The following is a 21678-nucleotide window of genomic DNA, read 5'->3' on the forward strand; positions in this document are numbered from 1 at the left end:
TAGATACTCCGTCAGATCACGTCCAGCGAGGTCCAATCGGAGGATGGCATGGGGAAGGGCGTATCCTTCATAAATTGGCACCGTGTGGCTTACACCGTCGCCAGAGTCCAAGACGATCCATTTATAAAAGCAAGAAAGCATAGCCAAGAATATATTACGCAAACGAACAATTTACCCCTCATGAAGAAAAAAATCAACAATTTGCCTCCCTATCTATTTTAAAATAGAACAATTTACCACCTATCTAAGTGATAAATTGTTTCGTCTAGAAAAACACCGATAATGTTTTACTTCCTTATTTTTTTTTAATTTTTTGTGCATAGGGGTGTTATGCACACACCCAATATCGCGGGGGCTGCTTGTATTTTTTTTTTATAAAGGGACGGAAGGAAATAAAGCTTAGTTGGAACACAAACCTGTTGTCCGACCACTAGCATAAAGAGACAACACGGCCTGGATGTTAACATACATCGCAGGGACACTAAAGTTTTCAAACATGATTTGTGTCATCTTCTCACGGTTAGCCTTTGGGTTCAGTGGCGCTTCGGTGAGTAGAACAGGGTGGTCTTCGGGCGCAACACGGAGCTCGTTGTAGAATGTGTGGTGCCAAATCTTCTCCATGTCGTCCCAATTGTTGACAATTCAATGGGGTATTTGATGACGAGCATGCCTCTTTTCGACTGAGCTTCATCGCCAATGTAGGCGTCCTTCTGGCCCATCCCAACCATCACGCCAGTGTATTTGGGTACACCTATGACACTGGGAAACACAGCCCTTGGAGCATCGTCCCCTGCAAATCCAGCCTGCATTGGAATAACAGAGGACAAGGGACAGCAGAAGTTGAGGTTTATGTTTTGTCTTGTCTTGGTGAGGGACAAACTTCAATGGTGAACACAAACCTTAACCATTCCAGTTCCATTGTCGCAGACAATCGGCTGTATATCCTCGACATCAGCCATTTCTAGCAACACAGAACAACAAGAAAGGGTGACTCAGAGCCGCCAACACAAACGTACGACTTTCAGACCAGTGAAAAATAACATTAATCTTGACTAACTTAGACGTACAGCCAGATATCTGCTCAAAAGATTTACAGAAATTACACAGTATGCTAACAGAATACATAAAGGGAACAAACTATATATACATACTCGCAGATAGTTGGACTTTACAATCACTTAAGATTTACAGACATTATTCCGAGAAAAATTCGATCTAGTCAAGCGAAAAGCAACTCAATCTTCAGTCCGGTATCATTAAAACACAGACACTGCCCTAATCATATATAGATGTGTAACTATAAACAGAAAAACACATAAAATTAAGAACATACACAACGCAAAATTTTCTTACAAGAGAAAATAAAAAAACCCCCAAATTAAAACACAAAAACATTCGTTATCAACTCGAAACGTACAAATAAACAAACCCCAATTTCGATCGAAGTAAAGAATCCTTCAAACTCAAGAATCAACCATGGAGACAGGTACGAAAACGAGTGTAAACAACGTTCGGACTTCGATCGACTTAGAAACACGCACATATCATCACGAGCTACATGTGATCACCAAAAGCTAACGTTATTATTACCAGAAAGCAACATGAAAGAGTTGGTAAGAGTACCCGTTGATGGTGAGAGAAAGGGGAGAGTAATTTGTTTGGCAGTTCTGTTGGTATGGACACTGAAGACGAATAGGGTAGTACGGAAACTCTGAATGGGTATGGTAAGAACATTCAGTGAGTAGAAAATCTGCAACTGGAAACCATATCATAATATTTTTTCCATGTTCCTCCGCTGTCAATTTTGAGAACTCACAGAGTAGTTAACGAAAAATTATTACTCGAATTAGATTTGATTGAATCAAATAAATTAAAATTTGCTATGTCATCAAACATTATTTTTAAATGGTACATCCATTACATAATAAATATAGTACACGTACCATATAATTCATTTAAGTTTACACGAGTTAGATCCAAACTAAAATTTCCATAGACCACATCCGCCCTCTGAAATTCCAGTTCGGACAAACCTAACTCTTTTTCGTTATAATTTAGACAAAAAGTCCTGATGTTAGAAAAAATATTACATACCTCTCTTTTAATATTCTCATGTAATAATTTTATACTTATACGGATAATAAAAATTACTAATGTTGACCTTACTTTATACATATATTGCATTTATCCCGTTATAAGCATAAAAATATATATAAAAAATTAAATAAGAGGCAAAAATATTTATTATTGATGTTAATATTTTTCTTTCAAATCTTGACTGAAGGTGATCAACTGTAAATGAAAAAATTAGAAAGGGTGTAAGTGTAATTTTTTTTCTTTAAAAAAGTGTAATTTCACATTTTAGATGGGGTGTAAGTGTAATTAATCACATTTATTAAGATAAATTACAATGATTATTTTTAGATTTGACATAATTACAGTCTAACAATTAATTCAATTCATTAATCTCCATTATATTTTTATCCATTTTTTTATGAATTAACCAAAATGCATTTCTGAATTATGGTCAAACTTGTTTTTTGAAATTTTCTTAAACTTTTTTTATGGATTAAGTAGATAATATTTTTATACTCTTTAAAAAAAAAAATTCATCCACCTTGTTTGATCTTTTTATAATTTTTAAAAAAAGACTACAACAAGAGTAAAATTGTTATTTCAAATCTGTATTCAAGAATTATATATGATTTCTTCAAACATCATAAAGACATTTATAATTATTCAAATAACGAGAGTGTATTCGAAATTATGCTATTAGGTAATTATAATCTATACTAATATAAAAAAACCTTTTTATCGTACCAACTTTTGAATACTCAAATTTATCTTTTAACTCATTTTGTATCTTAAAAAAGATTTGGTCATAATAGTAATTTCTATATTTTCAATAATATCATAATTTAATTTTTTTTCTCTCTCAACCCACTACTCCATATTTCTTTCTCATCTCTTCGTTTTTTCCCCTTACAAACTTCTAAATTTTAATAAATCAATAATTATAATTTTTTTCCTCACAATCTTTCATATTTTCGATAAATCCATAACTATAATTTATTTATTTTTTTCTCACCTTACCCCACGTTTCTTTCTTTTCACAATTTTTTTTCTTTATCTCCCCACCTCACACAACATTTGCATCTTTTCATGTTTTGTTTTCATTTCATCTCACATTATGGTTCTTTTTATATATTTGTAGAGACCGTTTGCAACAACAACTAATTTAACAAAAAAAAAAAAAAGAAAGTCAATAGTCACTCATAGGTCCTCATCACGAAGATCATAATCGCCCATCCATAGGCCGCCGCATTGGCCTTTACTGATATGGAATTAAGAAAAATACGAGGTGTTATTTAAGGATTCAATAAATGATAGTACTTTTATTTCATTAGATGATTGGTTCATGTTTTATTTTTTAAAAATAAATGTATATGACAATTGTTCATATATTTAATACATAAAGCATTTAGTATTTTATGAATCTAACTGTTAATTAATTTTAAATTATATATTAAAAAATAAATTATAAATAAAACACTTATCTACACTCCTATTTATAAGAGTTGGGGTAAGAAAAAAAAAATGAGAAGGCTGTTGAGCATAATTTAGATATGCCTTGGTTCCTTGAGAAGTCCACTTTTTGGGGATGTGGTTGGTCCAATTGTGTGTTATGTTATTTGTATCTCTTGTTGATATGTTTTTCGATTGGCATGTCATTTGAAGTGTGAATGAGTTGTTGATGTGTCGGTTTAGTTGGTTAGGCCAATGACGGTTTGAATTTGAATATTTTTTTTTTTATAATAATCACGCACCCATGTACACATCTAATGTTTGAACATAAGACATTCCATAAGGAAGTATTGTGCTTAAATCATTAGGTTGTTTCGCTTCCCCCTACAAATGGCTTCAAAATTGAACGTGGACTAACTTCTAGGTTTCAGTTGGCATATTATTTTAAGTGTGGAGGTGTTGATGTGTTGGTTGGGCCAAAGACGGCTTGGAGTTATTTTATTATTTTGCACAATCACATACCTAACACACGCACACATCCAAGATTCGAACATGAGACCTCCCATAAAGAAGTCTTGTGCGAACCATTAGGTTATTCTCTCTTCCCCTGAAATGGCTTGAAATTAAACTTGGATTAGCTTGAATCTTGTCAATAAGTTTCAATTGGTGTCTTTGGCCCATCGGGTTTAGTGTGTATAATCAGTTAATTTTTTATTTTAATTGGGTCTGAATTTTAAGTCAATCAAACTGATTATTTACTTTGAATTCTTAAAAAATTTGAAACCCATGATACCAACTAGTGAAGTAAAAACAAATAATTTTAGCCAAATACCCACTTAATATAAACCAAAAACTTTTTTATTATTAGAACTAAAAACAAATTAATATGAAAAATTCACAAAAAGCATAGTGAAGTAAAAAGAGTAAATGTCGAGAAAGCCCCTGGATCCACTTGGCGCCTTTTAGAGATTTCTAATTTTCAGTTATTAAAATGAAACCAGTCAAGGGCAGCGCGTAGCATACGCACCCGGCGCACGTTACTTGAGGCAACCAGATCCCCAACCAAACCCCTCTCTCTATAGTCTAATTTATCTTTCCGCTTCCTCCTCGCTGCTCCCTCTACCTCCGCCACCTCGCTTCCTCCGGTGAGTTACTCTGATTTTGCATTTCTCTTTTGGATCCATTTCCCATTCATCTTTTTCTTCGATCTCCATTCTAGGGTTTCGTTTTACGTATTTATGCTGCGTGCTTATTTTTCCTCGGTTTGATAAGTGGACTTATTGGATTCGCTTTGTTTTGCAGGTTGCTTCGCTTGATTGTTAGATTTAACTATGTAAGTATTGTTTTTTGTTTTCGTTCAGAATAAATGCGTTTTCTTCAGGTGTATTTATTTATATTTTGGATCAGTGAGTGACTGTGGTTTTGAAACTAAATATAGTGGTATTCGGTCTAATCTGTAGGGCTTAAGCATTTTTTGGGATTCCGTATGGATGCGACCCGATGAGATTATAGAAAATGCTTGGAATTCCTTGAGTGAAGAGTTATAGTTAGGACTTACATTGCTTGTTTCCAGATTTTGGATGTAATTACTAGTTGCAGAAAAAGACTTAATCTATAGGGTGGTTTCTGCGACATCAATATGATTAATAACAACAAGAATTGGGCTTCTTTAAAGAGGCGTAATCTATTCTAAGAACAAATGAAATTATCTTTAGTGTTCTAGAGAAAACACACTTTGGGCAAATGGGGTGATTTATTGCTACCAGTCGTGCAGTTTCTCAGAATTTGTGTGTTTGAGCTGTATGTAAGACTTAGTCTCCTAACCGGTTGTTTGAAAATGCTTGTAATTTAGGGCCGACGATGAGCCTGTAGATCCGAAGAGGGAACTCGAAGACCGTTGCAAGGCACCATGCACACGGCCACTTAAAGAATATCAGGTGATTTATATTTGAATGAATTGATTGTTATCTGATGTTTAGTACGTTTCACTAGATTTTTAGTTCCTTATATCGCTTTTTTCGTAATGCATAATTCATTGAATTAGTTATGTAATGATTGTTTTCCATTTTTGTTGAGCTTATTTTTCTATGATCTTTTTAGGCTTATGCCTATATGGTGGGGGTGTACAGGAGCAGCAATTTGTCCCTTCTGAATATGCACATTACTTAGGAAACATAATAATTGTTAATTTTTTTGGCTAGTTTGAATTACTTTTCTCCATCATATGCTATAAATATAATATATTAATATATTTAGAGTCCGTTCAACTCTTGGTTTTTGAAAATTATAATTTGCATATGTGAATGTTAGTTGTGTATTCACCATGATCATTTAATTTTTTCTCAGAGTTACTATCTTGTATGTTCAAAGTGCATACTACAGGGATATAACATTTTTCATTATTTGAAATAGGTTATTGATAGAAACTTATTGTTCTCTATTCAGAATATATATATATATATAGTTTCATGTGGTGTTCGGAAATGGCCAACTTTTAATTTTCTTTCTGTCGTGTATTGTTATTTGTTTTTTAAAAATTGTTTTGAATGCTAATCTGTCACATAAGTTCTTTTATATCTTATCAGCCTCTTTGTCATGCATTGGTTATAGTTAGAATCATGTTTTGAAAGAAACGGCTTCTGCAGAGAGGCGGGTGTTTATACAGACCCCCACCAGAGGTTTTTCCAAGCTTCAACCTGGGGTGGGGTGTTATACCTTTGGATTCTTATTCTCAATGTTTTAAAACCCGGACTGGTCATCAGACCAGAAAATTCAGTGGGTTACTGGTCGTTGGTTCAACTATTGGTCCAACTGTGGTCGAACCGGTGACATCATATATATGTAATAAATAATTATAAAATAAATAAAAATTAACTTTAATATTTAAATAATATAAATATATTGAAATATTTTGTGTTTTAAATATTTTCCTCTTTACAATTAATATTTTTAATAATATATGCTTATAATTAAGTAACATAAAATAGATATGTAATAACCTAATACGATAAATGTAGTATAAAAATACAAAAAATTCAAATAATAAAAGTCAAGCCACACCCAAAATGAAGAAATGGGAAGAAAATTAGGATTTAAGCCTATTTTTAAAACAAGCCAAGACCCGGCCGCTTCACTGGTTCGGCCGTCCGACCACCGGGTCGGCCGGTTCTCTAAAAAACACGGTTTTTGGCTTCCACCGGCTTTTGTCTTTCACCCATCCATTTTATAGCCCGGTAAACGGTTCGGGCGGTTCGACCAGGCGGTCTAGTTGGGCTTTAAAACACTTCTTATTCTATAAAAGCGAAAGTAAGAACTCATATTGTATGATTTACTTCCGCGATTACTTTTGTTGTGTTCTGACTACCTCTTGATTATCTATCACTCTTATGATGTTTTCCCCCAGCTTTTATCCTATACTCTCTGTAAAGCACCCTGTTGTTCTCACTTGTGCTTGTGTTAATTTTTTGGCAAGTGAAAAATTGTTTCCTTGCTGATAAACTTTCGACCCCAGATGAATGGTATGAAATCACCAAGTTTTTACAAAAATCGCTTAGGTTGCATTTGGACGGAAGGATTTTTGAGGGAAAAATTTGAAATAAGAATTCAATGCCTCCATATTAAATGGATTTGATATTTATTACAATGCCACAACATATAGTTCAAAATGAAAGTTCCAAGGATTTCAAATCTTTTGTGGCATGAATTTATCCAAGCAAGTTTGATGGATTTGTTATTAAGGATTTTTAAAATTCTTAGATCCAAAATCCGTTGATCCAAACACAATCACAATAATAGATACTCTAAAACCTGGAGAGCAAGTTCAAAGTAGTATGTATTGCAATGGTACTAGTTATCTTTGACCATTTGGTCTCTGGCTATTACTATTAAGGCACACCTCCTCCAATATGCCATCTAATATCCTTTTCTTTTTCTTTCCTTTATTTGCCTTTCTGTTTGCAGTTCTCTTATGTTATATCCCTCTTTCTAATCCTTTTGTGTTAAATTTATAACAGTGATGATTTGACAGAGAATTGATTGCAATTTAAGAACCTGTTGAGGAGGTTGATAAGAATCTTTTAATATTTTATTGAGGTAGCGGGCAGCTTGAGCTTTTTCTTAATGAGTTGCTGTGCATCAATTTCAGAGAATTCCTGCCTGTTTCCTTTCAGTGGCTTGTGTGCTTCACTCATAATAAACCAGTTTAGATGCATTCACTGTATGGATTATACTTGATTATGCTAGGAAATCAACAAAATAGATTGCATAATATGAAAATTCTAATATTCTTTTTTTCTGACAGGCATGTTCTAAGAGAATTGAGGGTGATGATTCTGGGCACAAGCACTGTACCGGACAATACTTTGACTATTGGCGCTGTGTTGACAAATGTGTAAGCTCCATTTCTCCACTTTACCTTCTTTGTTTGTGTTCCTTTTATATTGTCAATTCCTCATTGTCGGTGCTGATTTACTGTTGAATTTTCTTGCATGCAGGTTGCCACTAAGCTATTCACTCATCTTAAATAACAGAACAGGACGTGGTTTGTATAATAGAGCCTGATTATGCTCTTTTCTTTTTAAAAGACGTAGGAATTTGATTTTGTTATTGCTACAAGCTACTGATGCTTTTTGCGCCCAACTCCTTAGCTCCATGGAATTTTGAGGCAAGGAGGCTTCTTGGATCAATAAAATGAGAATTGTGGAATTGAATCTTTTTTCACGATGATTGAATTTCCTCCGTGTTTGGTGCCGGCTGCGGTATTTTATGCACACGATTTTGTTGCAGTTATATTACCATTTCTTTGTTTGAGACGTATACAAAGTTTCAACTGAGCTAGCATATGTTACATTCTCACAATTAGGTGAATGGTGTTATATTGGGCAGAAAGAATTGTGTAAGTTGAAGCAAGGATGTAGTGTTCTCACAATTATCAGTTTATAGGCATAGCATTGGCCTGTGAATGGGCGGGTAGTACATTACTTGGTTGGGGTCTAGGTTTTAGTTATTATGGTTTGAGTTTGGGAATGCCTTCCGATTAACAAGTCCAATAATGTGAAAATACCGTAATAATATAATTTCATCAAATATGATTTTGCCCTTCAGCATTTTGGACCTTATACATATATATATCTAATTGAGAAAAAAAAAATGTATCCCTTACCATATATATCTAATTGAGAAAAAAAATGTAGTTAATGTAATTATAAATAATTGCAACAATCCAATGAATGAAAAATTACACTGGTGCTGGTTTATTTGCACCCTGCAATTTTAAAATTTTACTCAAATTTTATTTAATTTATATTTTAGAATTTATAGCTTTTTTTAAATTATATAATAAAAAATTTACAAGCTCAATATATGTAAATCCCAATATTGATTATATATGTTAAAAATTATACGTAAATATATGTAAATCGTGATATAACTATATATATTATATGTATAAATTTGTATATTTTACAATACATTTATAAGTTTGATAATATTTTAAAAATTTGGCAAAAATTCAATTATATAACAACACAAATAAAAATTAAGTAAATTTGGACAATTGTGTAAAAATATAATGATTGTAAATATATAGATTTTGCATAAATTCTAGGATAAAATACACTCTGCCTTCCTGAATTATTTTTTATATAATATTTACCCCCTAAATTAATAAATATGACACTTAACCCCTTGGTTGGACAAAAATGCCCTCATCCTTGAATAATTAAATCAAGGATATTACATTATCACCAAATTATTTTTAGACTAATTTTTTTAATAAGTGAAGAATTTAAATTAAAAGTGGAGTATAAATTAATATATACGGTAAATATATTATAAATATAAAATAACCAACAACTCATATATGTTTTTTTTAAAAACAATAGATAAATATATATACTTAACCAAAAGTTAAATAGAAAAAAATAAATAAATAAGTTTTAGCATATTTTTAAAGAAAATATATTCAAGAAACCAATATGTAATTACTCATTTTTATCTAAAAAAATAAATAGTTGATAACTTATATTATCAAATTAATAAAATCTTTTCACGTAAATTTTTTGTGCATTTATTGTATCCATTCATTACTTAACTTTGAGTTTGTCAAAAAACATAAACTTTGAACTATTTAACTCACTAATTGTATTTTACTTTATTATAAATAATAAATATTTTTTCAATAAATAAAGTTTAATTAAAGTTAAAATACAAAATTGCTAAAAGAAAATTCTTTGAACAAAATATATATAATAATACTGTTCAAAAATTTAATTGTGGGGGGTAAGGTTTATATTTATTAGTTTAGGGGTAAATGTTACATTAGGGCAAGGTGTATTTTACCCTAAGTCTATGCTAGAAAAAACATAAATTTTTGGTAATATTTATTTTAAGTAATAATAATTTAAGATATGTTTTTGAAAAATAATTTTAATTAATTTTTTTTGAGGGTGTAAATAATAAAAATATTTAGTTACAAAAAATTAATCTATATCATGGGTGAGGGGTAATTTGTTATATTTTATAATATAGAGGGTAAATGGGTAATTCGGGGATGGAAAGTTCTGCCCAATCTTTTAAATACTCGGTTTAGATCAAACAAAACAATTGGTGAAACTCAAATAAAGAAAGGAGAGATGAGGGATCAAGAACACAAATTCTTGTTGAAGAAGACGGCAATGCTCTACCGCCGTCCACCACCACCGCGGAATATGGAAACCCCACCAAGAGACGGTGAGTCCGCTTTATCCCCCATCATCTTTTCAAGAGCCATCTCCTCTCCATCCCTCTTCTTCACACTCCGCCGCCTCCCCCTCTCGGAGCCCGGACAGTGACACCACCAATTCTGCACATTGTCAGAATTTCCCACTTCTCACAGGCCCAGTCTTGAAACAGCCACTATCCCGGTAGAAATATGGTTCAAGAATCCCATCCACTTCAAGAAAGTTCCAACACCAAAATATTGGTCAAGAATCCGATCCACTGCAAGAAACTTCCAACGGAAACATAGTTCAAGAGTCATACCCAGTTCCAACACCTATCGGCATGTGGCGGCCGTCAGCGGTGTTCTGCCACTTTGAGTTGTATCTTTCAATGTTAACTTCTTTACAGAATTTGATCGGTTTCTTGATTGAAGCAAAAGGCATTAGTCATTGTGTTTAATTCTGGAGACTGAAGCGCATGAAAGATTGGCTCAAAGAGATAGGCCAATGATGGAATCAAGTACCGCGGGAAAGGCGATTAAGAATATTTCTGAACCTGAAAATCTCAGCACCGACGACATCGCCAAGGTCTCAATTGTTTTCCAAATTTTTCAATTATTCTTCAGTTTTCATGTTTTTTGGCTTTTCCCCCTTAAATTGTATGTATAATATATAGTTGTATGAGTTGAATTCGAACTTTTGTTCATTGTTGTCTTGGCATATTTATGAGGGATTTCTCGTTTGAAGTATGTCGGATTGTTTAAGTTCAAACTTGTGTTGTTCAACAATACTATTTCTTGGCAGAATCGATATTTGATCTTTAAACAATTCCTGAATTTTGTTTTATGTGTTTGCTACTGTATCGATGTTTTAAGGTTAGCATCAGTATGCACGTGATCGGAATGCCTATATCATATTTGGCTGCATTCTTCCTGTTGATTGCATGTATTTTGATGAACCTAGGAAGTTCACTGAGCACATCTGTCATCCCCAGTGTTAATATGCAAGTGTTGATAAAATATCAACAAGTATACTTGGTTAGAAAGGTATGTCGACTAGGTATAGTTTTCTGCAATATTTCTAGTGGTAGATTGAAGAATGAGGCAAGTTGGAAATGCAAAATTGACATACAGAATGTGCTGTTTTCGACTACTGTTTCATTGTTCATTCAATCTGGCCTGTTGGCTATGAAATATATATAACTACAGTGTCCACCGAGTATTGTAAAATTATGAAAAAGTGCCTTGGGAGTATACGGGCAGGGATGGAATACCACTCAAAGCTCATCACCAATCGGCAGGTGTGCAGATGGCGGTGTTCCGCTTCGCCAACCTGTGGCGAGAATTTTTTTGGGGTCTTGAAGCTGTCGAGAGAGACCTAGTGCCAAGGGGGTTGTCATCTGCAACTTTTGAGTTGTATCTGTAAATTTGTTATCTTCTTTACACAATTTGATCGGTTTTTTGATTGAGAAAAAAGGCATTAGTGTTTGTGTTTAATACTGGAGGCTGAAGAGCATGAAAGATTGGCTCAAAGAGATAGGCCACTGATGGAACCCAGTCCTGCGTGAAAGCGAAGAAGCAGATTTCTGAACCTGAAAATCACAGCACCGTCGGCAATGCCAATTGGTCTCAGTTGTTTTCCAAACTTTTCCCATAATTTTCCCACTTTTCATGTTTCCCTAAAATTTTATGTCTAATATTTGTATGATTTCATTATTTTCTTGGCATAGTGCTGTAATTTTGAGGTTGACTATCTTCTTCTTCGCTGTCATGCACAACTTGATTCCACCATTGGCTCTTCTCTTTCAGTTAATCTTTCATTCTCTTCTGTCTCTGCGATTGAACACAACCGTTAATTTCTCTTTTCTCAATCAAGAAATCGGTTAAATTTTGTAATAAAGACAACAAATTTATGGATACAACTCGAAATTGCACAAGACAACCCACTTTGGTACTAGGTCTCTCTCCACAGCTTGGAGACCTTGAAAATTTTCTCTCCAGATGTAGGCGCGGCGGTGCTCCGCCGTCGAGCACCACCTGCCGATTAGAATCTGTGCTCGGCAAGAAAGGTTTAAAGAGAGCCGTACGATCAAGAGCTTGACTCAAGCAACAAACGACAATGTTTCAACATATTTGACACCACCCACGTTCAAGCCAACCAACGACGTTTTGGAGGGGCGACCGACTCAGATGAACGGTGCAGATGAAGTGCATCCAAAGGCCGTAAGACCATTCTGTTGTTAATTAGTTTCCTTGTATTAATTTTCTATTAGGGTTTATTTTTTTTAAAGTTCACCTTCTTTGTTTTATTCTCAGTTTTTTATTTTTATTTTTCACTTGAATCATAATTTAAAATATATTTGAATTAATATACTTTGTGATTTGTTTTTATGAAAAGATGTGATGTAATGATCAAATGTATATAAATTAAAATATTTTATACAAAAAATTATGATAAAATTAAAAATTTGAGGGTGGTAAAATAAATAATCTATAGAGAATATTAGCTCATAAAAATATTTTTGAGAATTATAAAATTATAATTTATAATTCAAAAGAGCATTTTGGTCAGTTCACTATAAAAATTGGATGAAAACCTAACGGAATGGTATCATTGTTAGGTGGACGATAAAATTAGGGGGATATTTGAAAATTCAAACAACGAGAAATTATTTGTAACTATACCAATTTCAGAAAAGATGATTGTAATTTACCCTAATTTGGATTAAATTCACTTTGTCCCCCTCGACTGTTAGGATGGTATCAAATACCACCCATGCAGTGTAAAACATCAGACACCTCCCTCTAAGTCATCTGGTTTGTAAGTGAAAATATCGTAACAACTTTATAAGTTCAAATTTTTATAAAATAAACGATGTCTGTATCGAAGTTATAATTATAATAATAGTTACATGTTTATTCAAAGATAAAATTTATGTAAATATTTTTTTGAAAAATATTATATTATCACATATTACGGTGTAGTTATAATTTTATAAAAAAAATATGTATTTTAACCGGTTGTAAATATAGTTTTTCCAAAACAAAGAGAAAGTTAAAAGAAAATGCGTGGATAGGCGAGTAGAAGAGTGTAAAACTACCAACGGTTGCAATTTCTAAAACCCTAACTCTGGGAATTTTCCCCATTTTCGAGCGGAGTTGCCTATTTTCCAGCGGAAAATGGTGAGTGCAAATTGAATATTAATCAAAATCCTGAGAGAAAATTCTCAGCATGGCGCCTTCTCCTACTCCGTCCTCTTCCAAGAAGCTTCTCATTACCGAACCGAAGCCCAAGTCAGTGCTGCCTCCGAATTCCGCCTCCTCTTCCTCTACCACGGCGACGCCGCCGCCTGAGAAGAGGACTCGGGATCAGCCGAATTTATCTGACTGCCATTGTTGTGGCCGACGAATTAACCACACCAACCCCAAGGATCGACTTCAGCCCCTGGACAGTGTTTGGCGCGTCGTCCTTCTCTGCAGGAAATGTCGGAAGAATGTTCATTCAGGACAGATGTGCACCTATTGCTTCCAGGAAACGGTAAATTCAGGGGATCTTTTTCGGTGCAGCGTGTGTGAGCGCAAGATTCATAAAGATTGTGCAAGGGATTACGGGAATTGGACGCCTTGGTGTTATTTGGGAGCAGGTTTGGAGGGGTTTAGGGTTTGTGTGGATTGCTGGGTTCCTGAGTTGCTCAAGAATTCAATTAAGGGTTGTGGGAGGAGTGAGAATAAGGGTGGGTTGAAAGATAGGGGTGAGGGTAGAGATTTGTTAGAGAAGGTGGTGAAAGATGCAAAATCTGATATGGAGAGGAGTGTGAAGATGGTGGCAAATGCAAAGGAGCAGAAGTTGAGAAGGGCCAAAGGGGCAAAGAATGCAGTGGATTTGGCCAATGGTGCGTCGGATTTGTTGGCTAAGACGGATAGGGATGGCTCAAAGGCTGAGAATTCGAATTGTAATGCTGCAATTGGAGTTGTTGATGATGCAGAACTGGCAATTCATTTACATAGAGCTATTAATAGTTCACCAAGAATTTTGAGGAGTAAGTCCCTGGTGAATTCCAGTGCGTTAGATGTTTTGCAGATTAGGGATTGGAATGGTTTGTCATATAAGAGGTCTCGCTTAGGAAAAAATCATGGTGAAGGTCAGATGCTTGGGACATGTGCTAATGATGTGGAAAATGAAAGAATCAATCAGCCTGGGGAGAATGCTTCACGTGTCAATGTTAATAGATTAAATTTAGGATTGTTACCTTATAAGCGGGACAGGAAGAGAAAGATATGGTGGGATGGTTTATCATATAAGAGCTCCTGCTTAGGAAAAAATTGCGTTGAAGGTCAGATGCTTGGGGCATGTGCTAATGATGTGGAAAATGAAAGAATTAATCAGCCTGGGGAGAATGCTTTATGTGTCAATGTTAATAGTAGATTAAATCTAGGATTGTTACCTTATAAGCGGGACAGGAAGAGAAAGATATGGCAATTAGATGATCAGAACACTGTAGACACTGAATCTAGGTCCAGCCAGCCAGCAGATCTAAAGTTCAACTTACTACATTCAGATGATGCTGGGACTAGGGGTTTAATGAAGTGTGGTGCTGATATATTAGAGGCTTCAATTTGTGTTAACACTGATCGATGTAATTCATGTGTAAATGTTGGTAGATTTGGGAAAGAGCTTGTAAGTTACAGGCGCACTAGGTTCAGACAGAAGGTATGCGAAGTAAATGGCTTGGGTGATATTTCTGGTGAATGCAGCTCTTTGGATGACCATAGAATGGCCTTTAAAGAATCTGAGTCTTCTGGATCAGATGATGCAAAGCTTAGGACAGGTAGTCTAGGCAAGAGTGACACGGCAGTGATTTTGCCAAATGGGACTTGCGACCTACAACGAGACCGCTATCATCTAAAGTATGGAAAGAGAGGCACCAAATCAGGCTCAAGCCTGCTTTGTTCCGGTACTTTTCTTAGTAAAAATCAGGTCTCAGCACCTTCTTTAAGTAACTCTGAGACTGGTTATTCTGCGAAATGTGATGTTGAGTTGATTTTGCCAAATGGGAGCAGTAATCAGGACCCTGACCGCTATTGTTTTAAGTACTCCAAGAGGGTAAAAGGCTCCCAATCCGGCTCAAGTTTTGAAGTACAACTGCATTCTGATGCTTTTCTGAATGAAATTGTGGCTGCTGCTCCTGGAGTAACTACAAATTGCTCAGCAGAATCTAGGACTCTGTCTGATGTTTCGTTTGACTCATTGACTATTGACTGTGATCAGGTAAAATAATTTGTATGAACCTTTTGGCTCTCCTAAACAGATTATGCAGTATTATAATTGTGTCAACTTTGTGGATGCAGATTATGGTGATGCTTTATATTTCTGTTGCTTCTTGTCCTGTTGTGATTATTATTGTTCATTAGGTGTAAGACTTTGCTTCAAAACCGGTGTTTACATCTTCAAAGTTGAGGCCACTGGTAGATCCATTGTCTCGTGACTTGAAAAGTTATGTTTCCAGCAAGAGCAAAAATCTGTTTTGCTTCCTTGTGTTCCAGTATGTTGCCAATGGAAAAGTTGGGCTACTAGACTGTTCTTATTCTTGGATACCACACAAGTAAATGAAATTTCATTTTTAGATCTCAGGGGAAACTCGGTCCAGTATGGACTTGAATTTCATAACTTTTTTTGCTGAAATTGGTGGTGGTATCTGGTGAAATTATGGGATAGATTGTTTGAAGACCATCAAGCTAGCATTTAGGCAATCACCTAGAGTCAACAAGAAAAAGTGAAGTGGAAAATCAAGAAAGTAGGACTATCTCCGGCTCTAGTTATTTTTTCTTCAGTCTTGTTTATACCTTTATGTGATTGGATGCTAGTCCTCTCTTCTTTTTAGGATGAATCTTGGAAACCACATGTCCTATGTATACCTTTCTTCTTTCTTCTTTTATTGCTTTAAATGTTTTTCCATAATCTTTATTTATGCAAGCCGTTGTTAGTCATAGCAGAAAAAAGGTTTTGTGAAGGTCTTAGTCCATATGTGTTAGAAATAGAGTAAACTGACTAGGTCAGGGAGATGATCGCGGGGGTTGGGCAACTTTTGGTGAATTGCACTTGCAGTTGAAGGTAGTACAACACCCCTATATAATTTCTCTTTGGCAGCACCAGAAATAGAGATGATGTGAGAAAGAAGAAAGGGAGGAGAAGAGAGAAAATTGGATTGTAGTTTCCCCTTTTTTCCCTCTATTCTCAAGGACAAGAGAAAAACAACAATAGGATCATACCTTATACTACCCTTTTTCCATAACATTGAGCTGCTGCTTCAGTCTGCAAACAGTGGCTCCAAACTACCCTTCTGTGGAATCAAAATCACATATCTGTTTTATTTACATTAGATCTTGCAATACAGATGCTGCATTGGTAATGTTGGTTCCAATAGTCATGGCTCTACAAATTGGATCTTTGTGAATCATATAGATGGTTTTGAAAAACATGCGCCGGTACAGTTCTCAGGAGTTCATTTAAACCATGTCAAACTGAAAGAAAAATTCAGGACTGTACTGATGGAAATGAAGTCAAAGGTTACGCAAGGATAGCTTGCTGGTTCTTTTGACTATACTTAGTCTACCTCTTGGTCTATTGCTGCTTGTGTTTGTTTCTTAATCATATCTTCTCAAATTCTGGCTGTCTTGTATCTGAATAGACATTGTGCTCTGTGTATATGTTATGCCTTGCACATAAGTCCCCTGGATGTTGAAATCCTGGTGAAAAGAATAACCAACTTCTGAGTGCCTTAAAAGTGTGTGGTTGACTTTAATTTTGTTTCTCATCCCAAATACGACCTTAACATCATCTGCTTGATTGGTGGCTGGCCTGGAAAAGATCCCTGGATTTAATAAAATGAAGGAAAATACATTTAACAATTGTTTGCTATATATGTTCTCCTCGAGTAAAGTAACTTCAGCTTTGTGCAGAATACTTTCTTGCAGTCACCTAGTGCATTGCGAGGCATTAAGTTCTCATTATCAGACATCAGTTTCAGTTTGAGTAGGGTTTTCTTTTGGTTCAGGAGTCGATCAATTGAAAAAAGACATTTTATGGTTGCTTAATTTCATCCATTAAGGGTTTGGGTTTGACTGAAGATGATTTGTCGTGACATCTTGTGCTGAATCTTTATTTTCTGTGTCTTCTCTGATTTTATAATTGCTTTCGTCCCCTGCCTTTGGCCTTGGTTTATCATGGATCTGGAACTATTTTTCTTGTTGCAAGAATTCTCCTTTTTATTTAAAGCTGTCATAATCTGGAAAATACTAGCAGGGTTATAAGATTATTTCTATGATTTAATATATCCAAGGAAAGGGACATGAACCGATGCAGACAAGTCTGAATTGATTCTCTTGTGATTTTCACTAATATACATATATATTTTTTTGAAAAAAAAATTGATTGCACATATCTGACAATGCATATTGCCTGATAAATTTTTCCACTATAATTCCCAAGCATCTGCAAGTAGTGAAGGGGTTTATAATATCGTCACTGGACTTTAAATGTGCATAACTAGGTCAGCCAGTAATAATCATTGGTTTGGCTCGATAGTCGAGTTACAAGTTCATAAGAATATTCTGTGATCTTGAACATGTGAACATAGGGTTCTCTAATATTGTTCTTACCCACTCTGCAGATGATGTAAAGATCCCACCAAAGATGGTGGCTGCAAAATACCATGTATTCCTTCAGTAAACTGGCGAAAATTGTAAAGACGGCAAGAGTAAGAAATCAAGTATTCTTTCCTGTTGTATTATGATAAAAAAATGTATGCTATTATTGAAGTTAAAAGAGTGTTGGTTGGTGATGGTGATATTATTCGAGCTTAGTCTTGCATAGTGCAATATTACATGCTGTGGCCATTTGCTGATGATTCCTGTATAGCTTTCTTGAGCATAACAAAAAGTGCCCTAACCTGGGAATGGATCAATACCCCATCATAAGAAAAGAAAACAAAGTAATTTGCTCTAGTTATTATTCATCTTGTTTGTTTGTACTAAAAAGATGGGACTTATCCACGTTCAACTGTGTGTATTCATTCAGTCATTTAGTTGGCTTCTTATTGCTAATTTTAACTAGAGATCATGACAAGTTGACTGCAACCCAACCCATATATACCTACAACCTCAGTTTTAATTGTGAAATATTCATCATTAATGCAAAATTTATATTAGTCTCATAATAAAGAGAATGGAGAACTACTGTTTGCAAAAGAATCTGCATATGTACCCAAGTTTAGTAAATCAGATTGAAATTGAAATCTTTATTTCTGTAGAAATTTAATTGACAATTTTGGTTTTATTTTTATGAAAATTCTATATTGGACTTGGTTTTGGTGTTTGAATGTTCGATTTATATATGCATATATATTGATTATTTCTTTGCTTATCAAAAGAAAAATAATAAATGGACATATATCTAATATTTAGTAATTGTATTTTAATGAATATTCGATTAATTAATATTGTATGGAAATGCTGAAAATAGTTGGATATTAATCAGTAGAACCCAGTGTGTTTAGAGGTACTGAATTTTCGATAAACTGACAATTTCAATTTGATTTTATAAAAATGAATACCTTTGTGCGTGACTTGAGAGTCATCAGAGTTTGCTATAAATTGCAAATATATATAAACTTGTGGTTAATTATTTATAGGCACTTTCTTAATTTTTGCACAATCGGACCTCAATGCAGGACTTGGCCTGCCTCCTCTGGATGGATGCAAATTCGATTCAATCTTTTTATTTCTCAATAAAATTTTCTAAAAATTAACATTATTATATTAAAAAATAGATTTATTTTGTAAATATATATTAAATAAAAGTTAAAATTTTGTATATAGTTATAACTATTATAAATTTGTGATGTGTTTGCCACAAACCCGATTGAGTACATAAAATAAAAATCTGTCCTCAGACCCACCAAAGCATAAAGCTTTTACTCACACCAACCTAATTAAAAAACATAAATCAGAAGGTAATAAATATTTCTTCTCAATTTTTTCTTCCTTTTGTCTACTTTCTTGAGCGCCACCAATTTGTATCACTGCCCACCAAACACAACGGCAGCGGGACGGCGGAGCAAGCAACCGTTGTGTGTGGTTCGAACAAAAGAGTTTAGGGTTATGGTTTCATGTCGACATGCATGGAACAAATGGGCCAAAAATAAAATTTAATTTTTAGAGTCGACTAATATTTTTTCCTTTGCTTTTGGTAGAGGTAAATTATTAACATTAGTTGGAGTTATATGGTAAAAATTATCAAAATAAGTTGTTACAGAACTAAAATTATAGTTTTTTCTTCGTTCTTTGCTAAATTTAACTGACTTGATCAATCATGAGTGAATGCTCTCTCTCTCTATATATATATATACATATCCTTTGAATGCAAGATATTTATATATATATCCAATATATATATTTATTAAGGTGGATGGTGGTGCACTAGCTATGTCTATGTGAATAATTTATGAAAGAAGCTTGTGGAATTTGTGTGGAATGCACACTCCTTCAAATAATCTAATGCCACTTACTGTGTGGACAACACACATTCCTTCATATTTTATATCTTATCTCTTTCACGTCTCCCTTTCTGCAAGTGCTGTCCTAACCAGCAATCCACCTTCACATACATATATGTTTCTGTATATGTATATATTTTCATTTGTAGGGTTCTTGTCTGAATCATTGCTACACATAAGTAATAATAGGATTTCTGGGCTTCCAAGAGCTGATGAAATTTATGATTTCTTGTAATAACAGCTACATATATCAGCTTTTATTTTGTCTAATTAATTCCTCAATTTTATTGAACATGAAACTTATAAATTTAAAGTGTAGATTAAAGATCATTTCTGCATGCATGTTTTCCTTGATTTTCCTGAGGAATGTACATTTGGTAATTAGACCAAAGAGGGCTGCTATGATTTTAGGCCTTTGTATAGTTTATTACAATTGATATATTTTAATAATCCCACCAAAGGCTTGTGCTCTTCAAACTACAATATTTATTTTTGGACAATTTCTCTATATATACCCTCTCTCTCTTTGCACATTTGCATGCATACTCAAACAAGACAACTTATAGTCATTACAACCATATCTAGTTACATATCTCTCTCATGGCTGCATCCAACGATGTCCAAATTGTTACAATCCCCAAGGACAGTGTAGACCAGAACCAATGCAACCTCAGTGTTGTTCCTGAAGTAGAGGAATTTGACTACTCAAAAAGGGCACAGTGGCTCCGGGCGGCCGTTCTTGGAGCCAATGATGGATTGGTTTCGATTGCATCACTTATGATGGGAGTTGGAGCTGTTAAAGACGATGTTAAGGTCATGATCTTGACAGGGTTTGCAGGGCTGTTTGCCGGTGCTTGCAGCATGGCGATAGGCGAATTTGTTTCTGTGTATTCTCAGCTGGATATAGAGGTAGCCCAGATGAAGAGGGAAACAATAATGGTCGAAAACGACGAAGAGAATGTGGAGAAGGAGAAACTTCCCAACCCTTTCCAAGCTGCCTTGGCATCAGCCCTAGCATTTTCGTTAGGGGCGATTGTGCCGTTGCTGGCAGCTGCTTTTATAGCTGACTATAAGGTTAGGCTGGCAGTCGTAATGGCGGCAACCACCGCGGCTTTGGTGGCGTTTGGCGGTGTGGGTGCAGTGCTGGGGAGGACGAATGTGGTGAGGTCTTGTTGTAGGGTGGTGGTGGGAGGGTTGATGGCCATGGGTATCACATTTGGGCTGACTAAATTGCTTAGCTCTAGGGGTTTGGAGATGTGAGTGCAAAGTGGGAGGTTAGGGTGTCATAATTTGTGTGTGTTTTCATGTGTAAAATGATGTTGGGGTTGTTGGAATGGATTGGAGATGGTAAGCATTATGAACTGTAACATGTTTCTCTTGCAAGCTTGACATGCAATAAGGTTGGATGTTTCTGTTGTAAGCTGACTCTTTTGCATGTTTAACAAATTGCTCTTTCTTTATGGTATAATAATCATTACATCAACACACATATATATATATATATCCCATAATTAAAATAATCAAATTATGAAAGTCATTGTTAAAGTTCAATAATGAAAATCGAACATGAAAATATAAACAAATAATTCTGATAATTTGACTATATATATTTGATGTTGTCTGTCTATCTATCTATATATCTATATGTATTAGAGTCAAAGTCATGCACATAAGAATTTATAAAATCTTTCAACACTAATATTCTCATATTTATAAAAAATGTTTTTAATATTATTCTAAAAAAATATATAGTTTTTAATATTTTAAAAACTTTAGGGATAATTACACTCTCCTCTTCTTTGAAAATTGGTATAATATTTTGCACATAGATCCATGTGATTTGAAAAATATAGCTAATAACCCTAAGCTTTACTTTCATCTAGCGAATAAGTCTTCCCATTA

The 21678-nt window shown here is 34.5% G+C and overlaps 2 protein-coding genes, 1 long non-coding RNA gene and 1 pseudogene across 3 annotated transcripts; 3 read left to right on the forward strand and 1 right to left on the reverse strand.

The window, feature by feature from the left end:
* Positions 1 to 1782, reverse strand: part of LOC105172585 — a 2660-nt pseudogene extending 878 nt beyond the window's left edge.
* Positions 6555 to 8292, forward strand: LOC110012682. The gene is made up of 3 exons (XR_002287877.1): positions 6555 to 7617; positions 7826 to 7915; positions 8019 to 8292. It is a non-coding gene; the product is annotated as an uncharacterized LOC110012682 (long non-coding RNA).
* On the forward strand, positions 13290 to 18069 carry LOC105172586. The gene is made up of 2 exons (XM_011094091.2): positions 13290 to 15491; positions 17893 to 18069. Exons 1-2 carry the CDS (start codon positions 13455 to 13457, stop codon positions 17899 to 17901), a joined length of 2046 nt encoding a protein of 681 aa, XP_011092393.1. The 5' UTR covers positions 13290 to 13454; the 3' UTR covers positions 17902 to 18069.
* LOC105172587 (vacuolar iron transporter homolog 4) lies at positions 20145 to 21196 on the forward strand. Its single transcript, XM_011094093.2, has one exon. The coding sequence runs from the start codon at positions 20377 to 20379 to the stop codon at positions 21034 to 21036; it is 660 nt and encodes a 219-aa protein (XP_011092395.1). The 5' UTR covers positions 20145 to 20376; the 3' UTR covers positions 21037 to 21196.

Source organism: Sesamum indicum, linkage group LG10 (assembly GCF_000512975.1).
Source record: "Sesamum indicum cultivar Zhongzhi No. 13 linkage group LG10, S_indicum_v1.0, whole genome shotgun sequence".
In the NCBI taxonomy this organism is placed as follows: Eukaryota; Viridiplantae; Streptophyta; class Magnoliopsida; order Lamiales; family Pedaliaceae; genus Sesamum; species Sesamum indicum.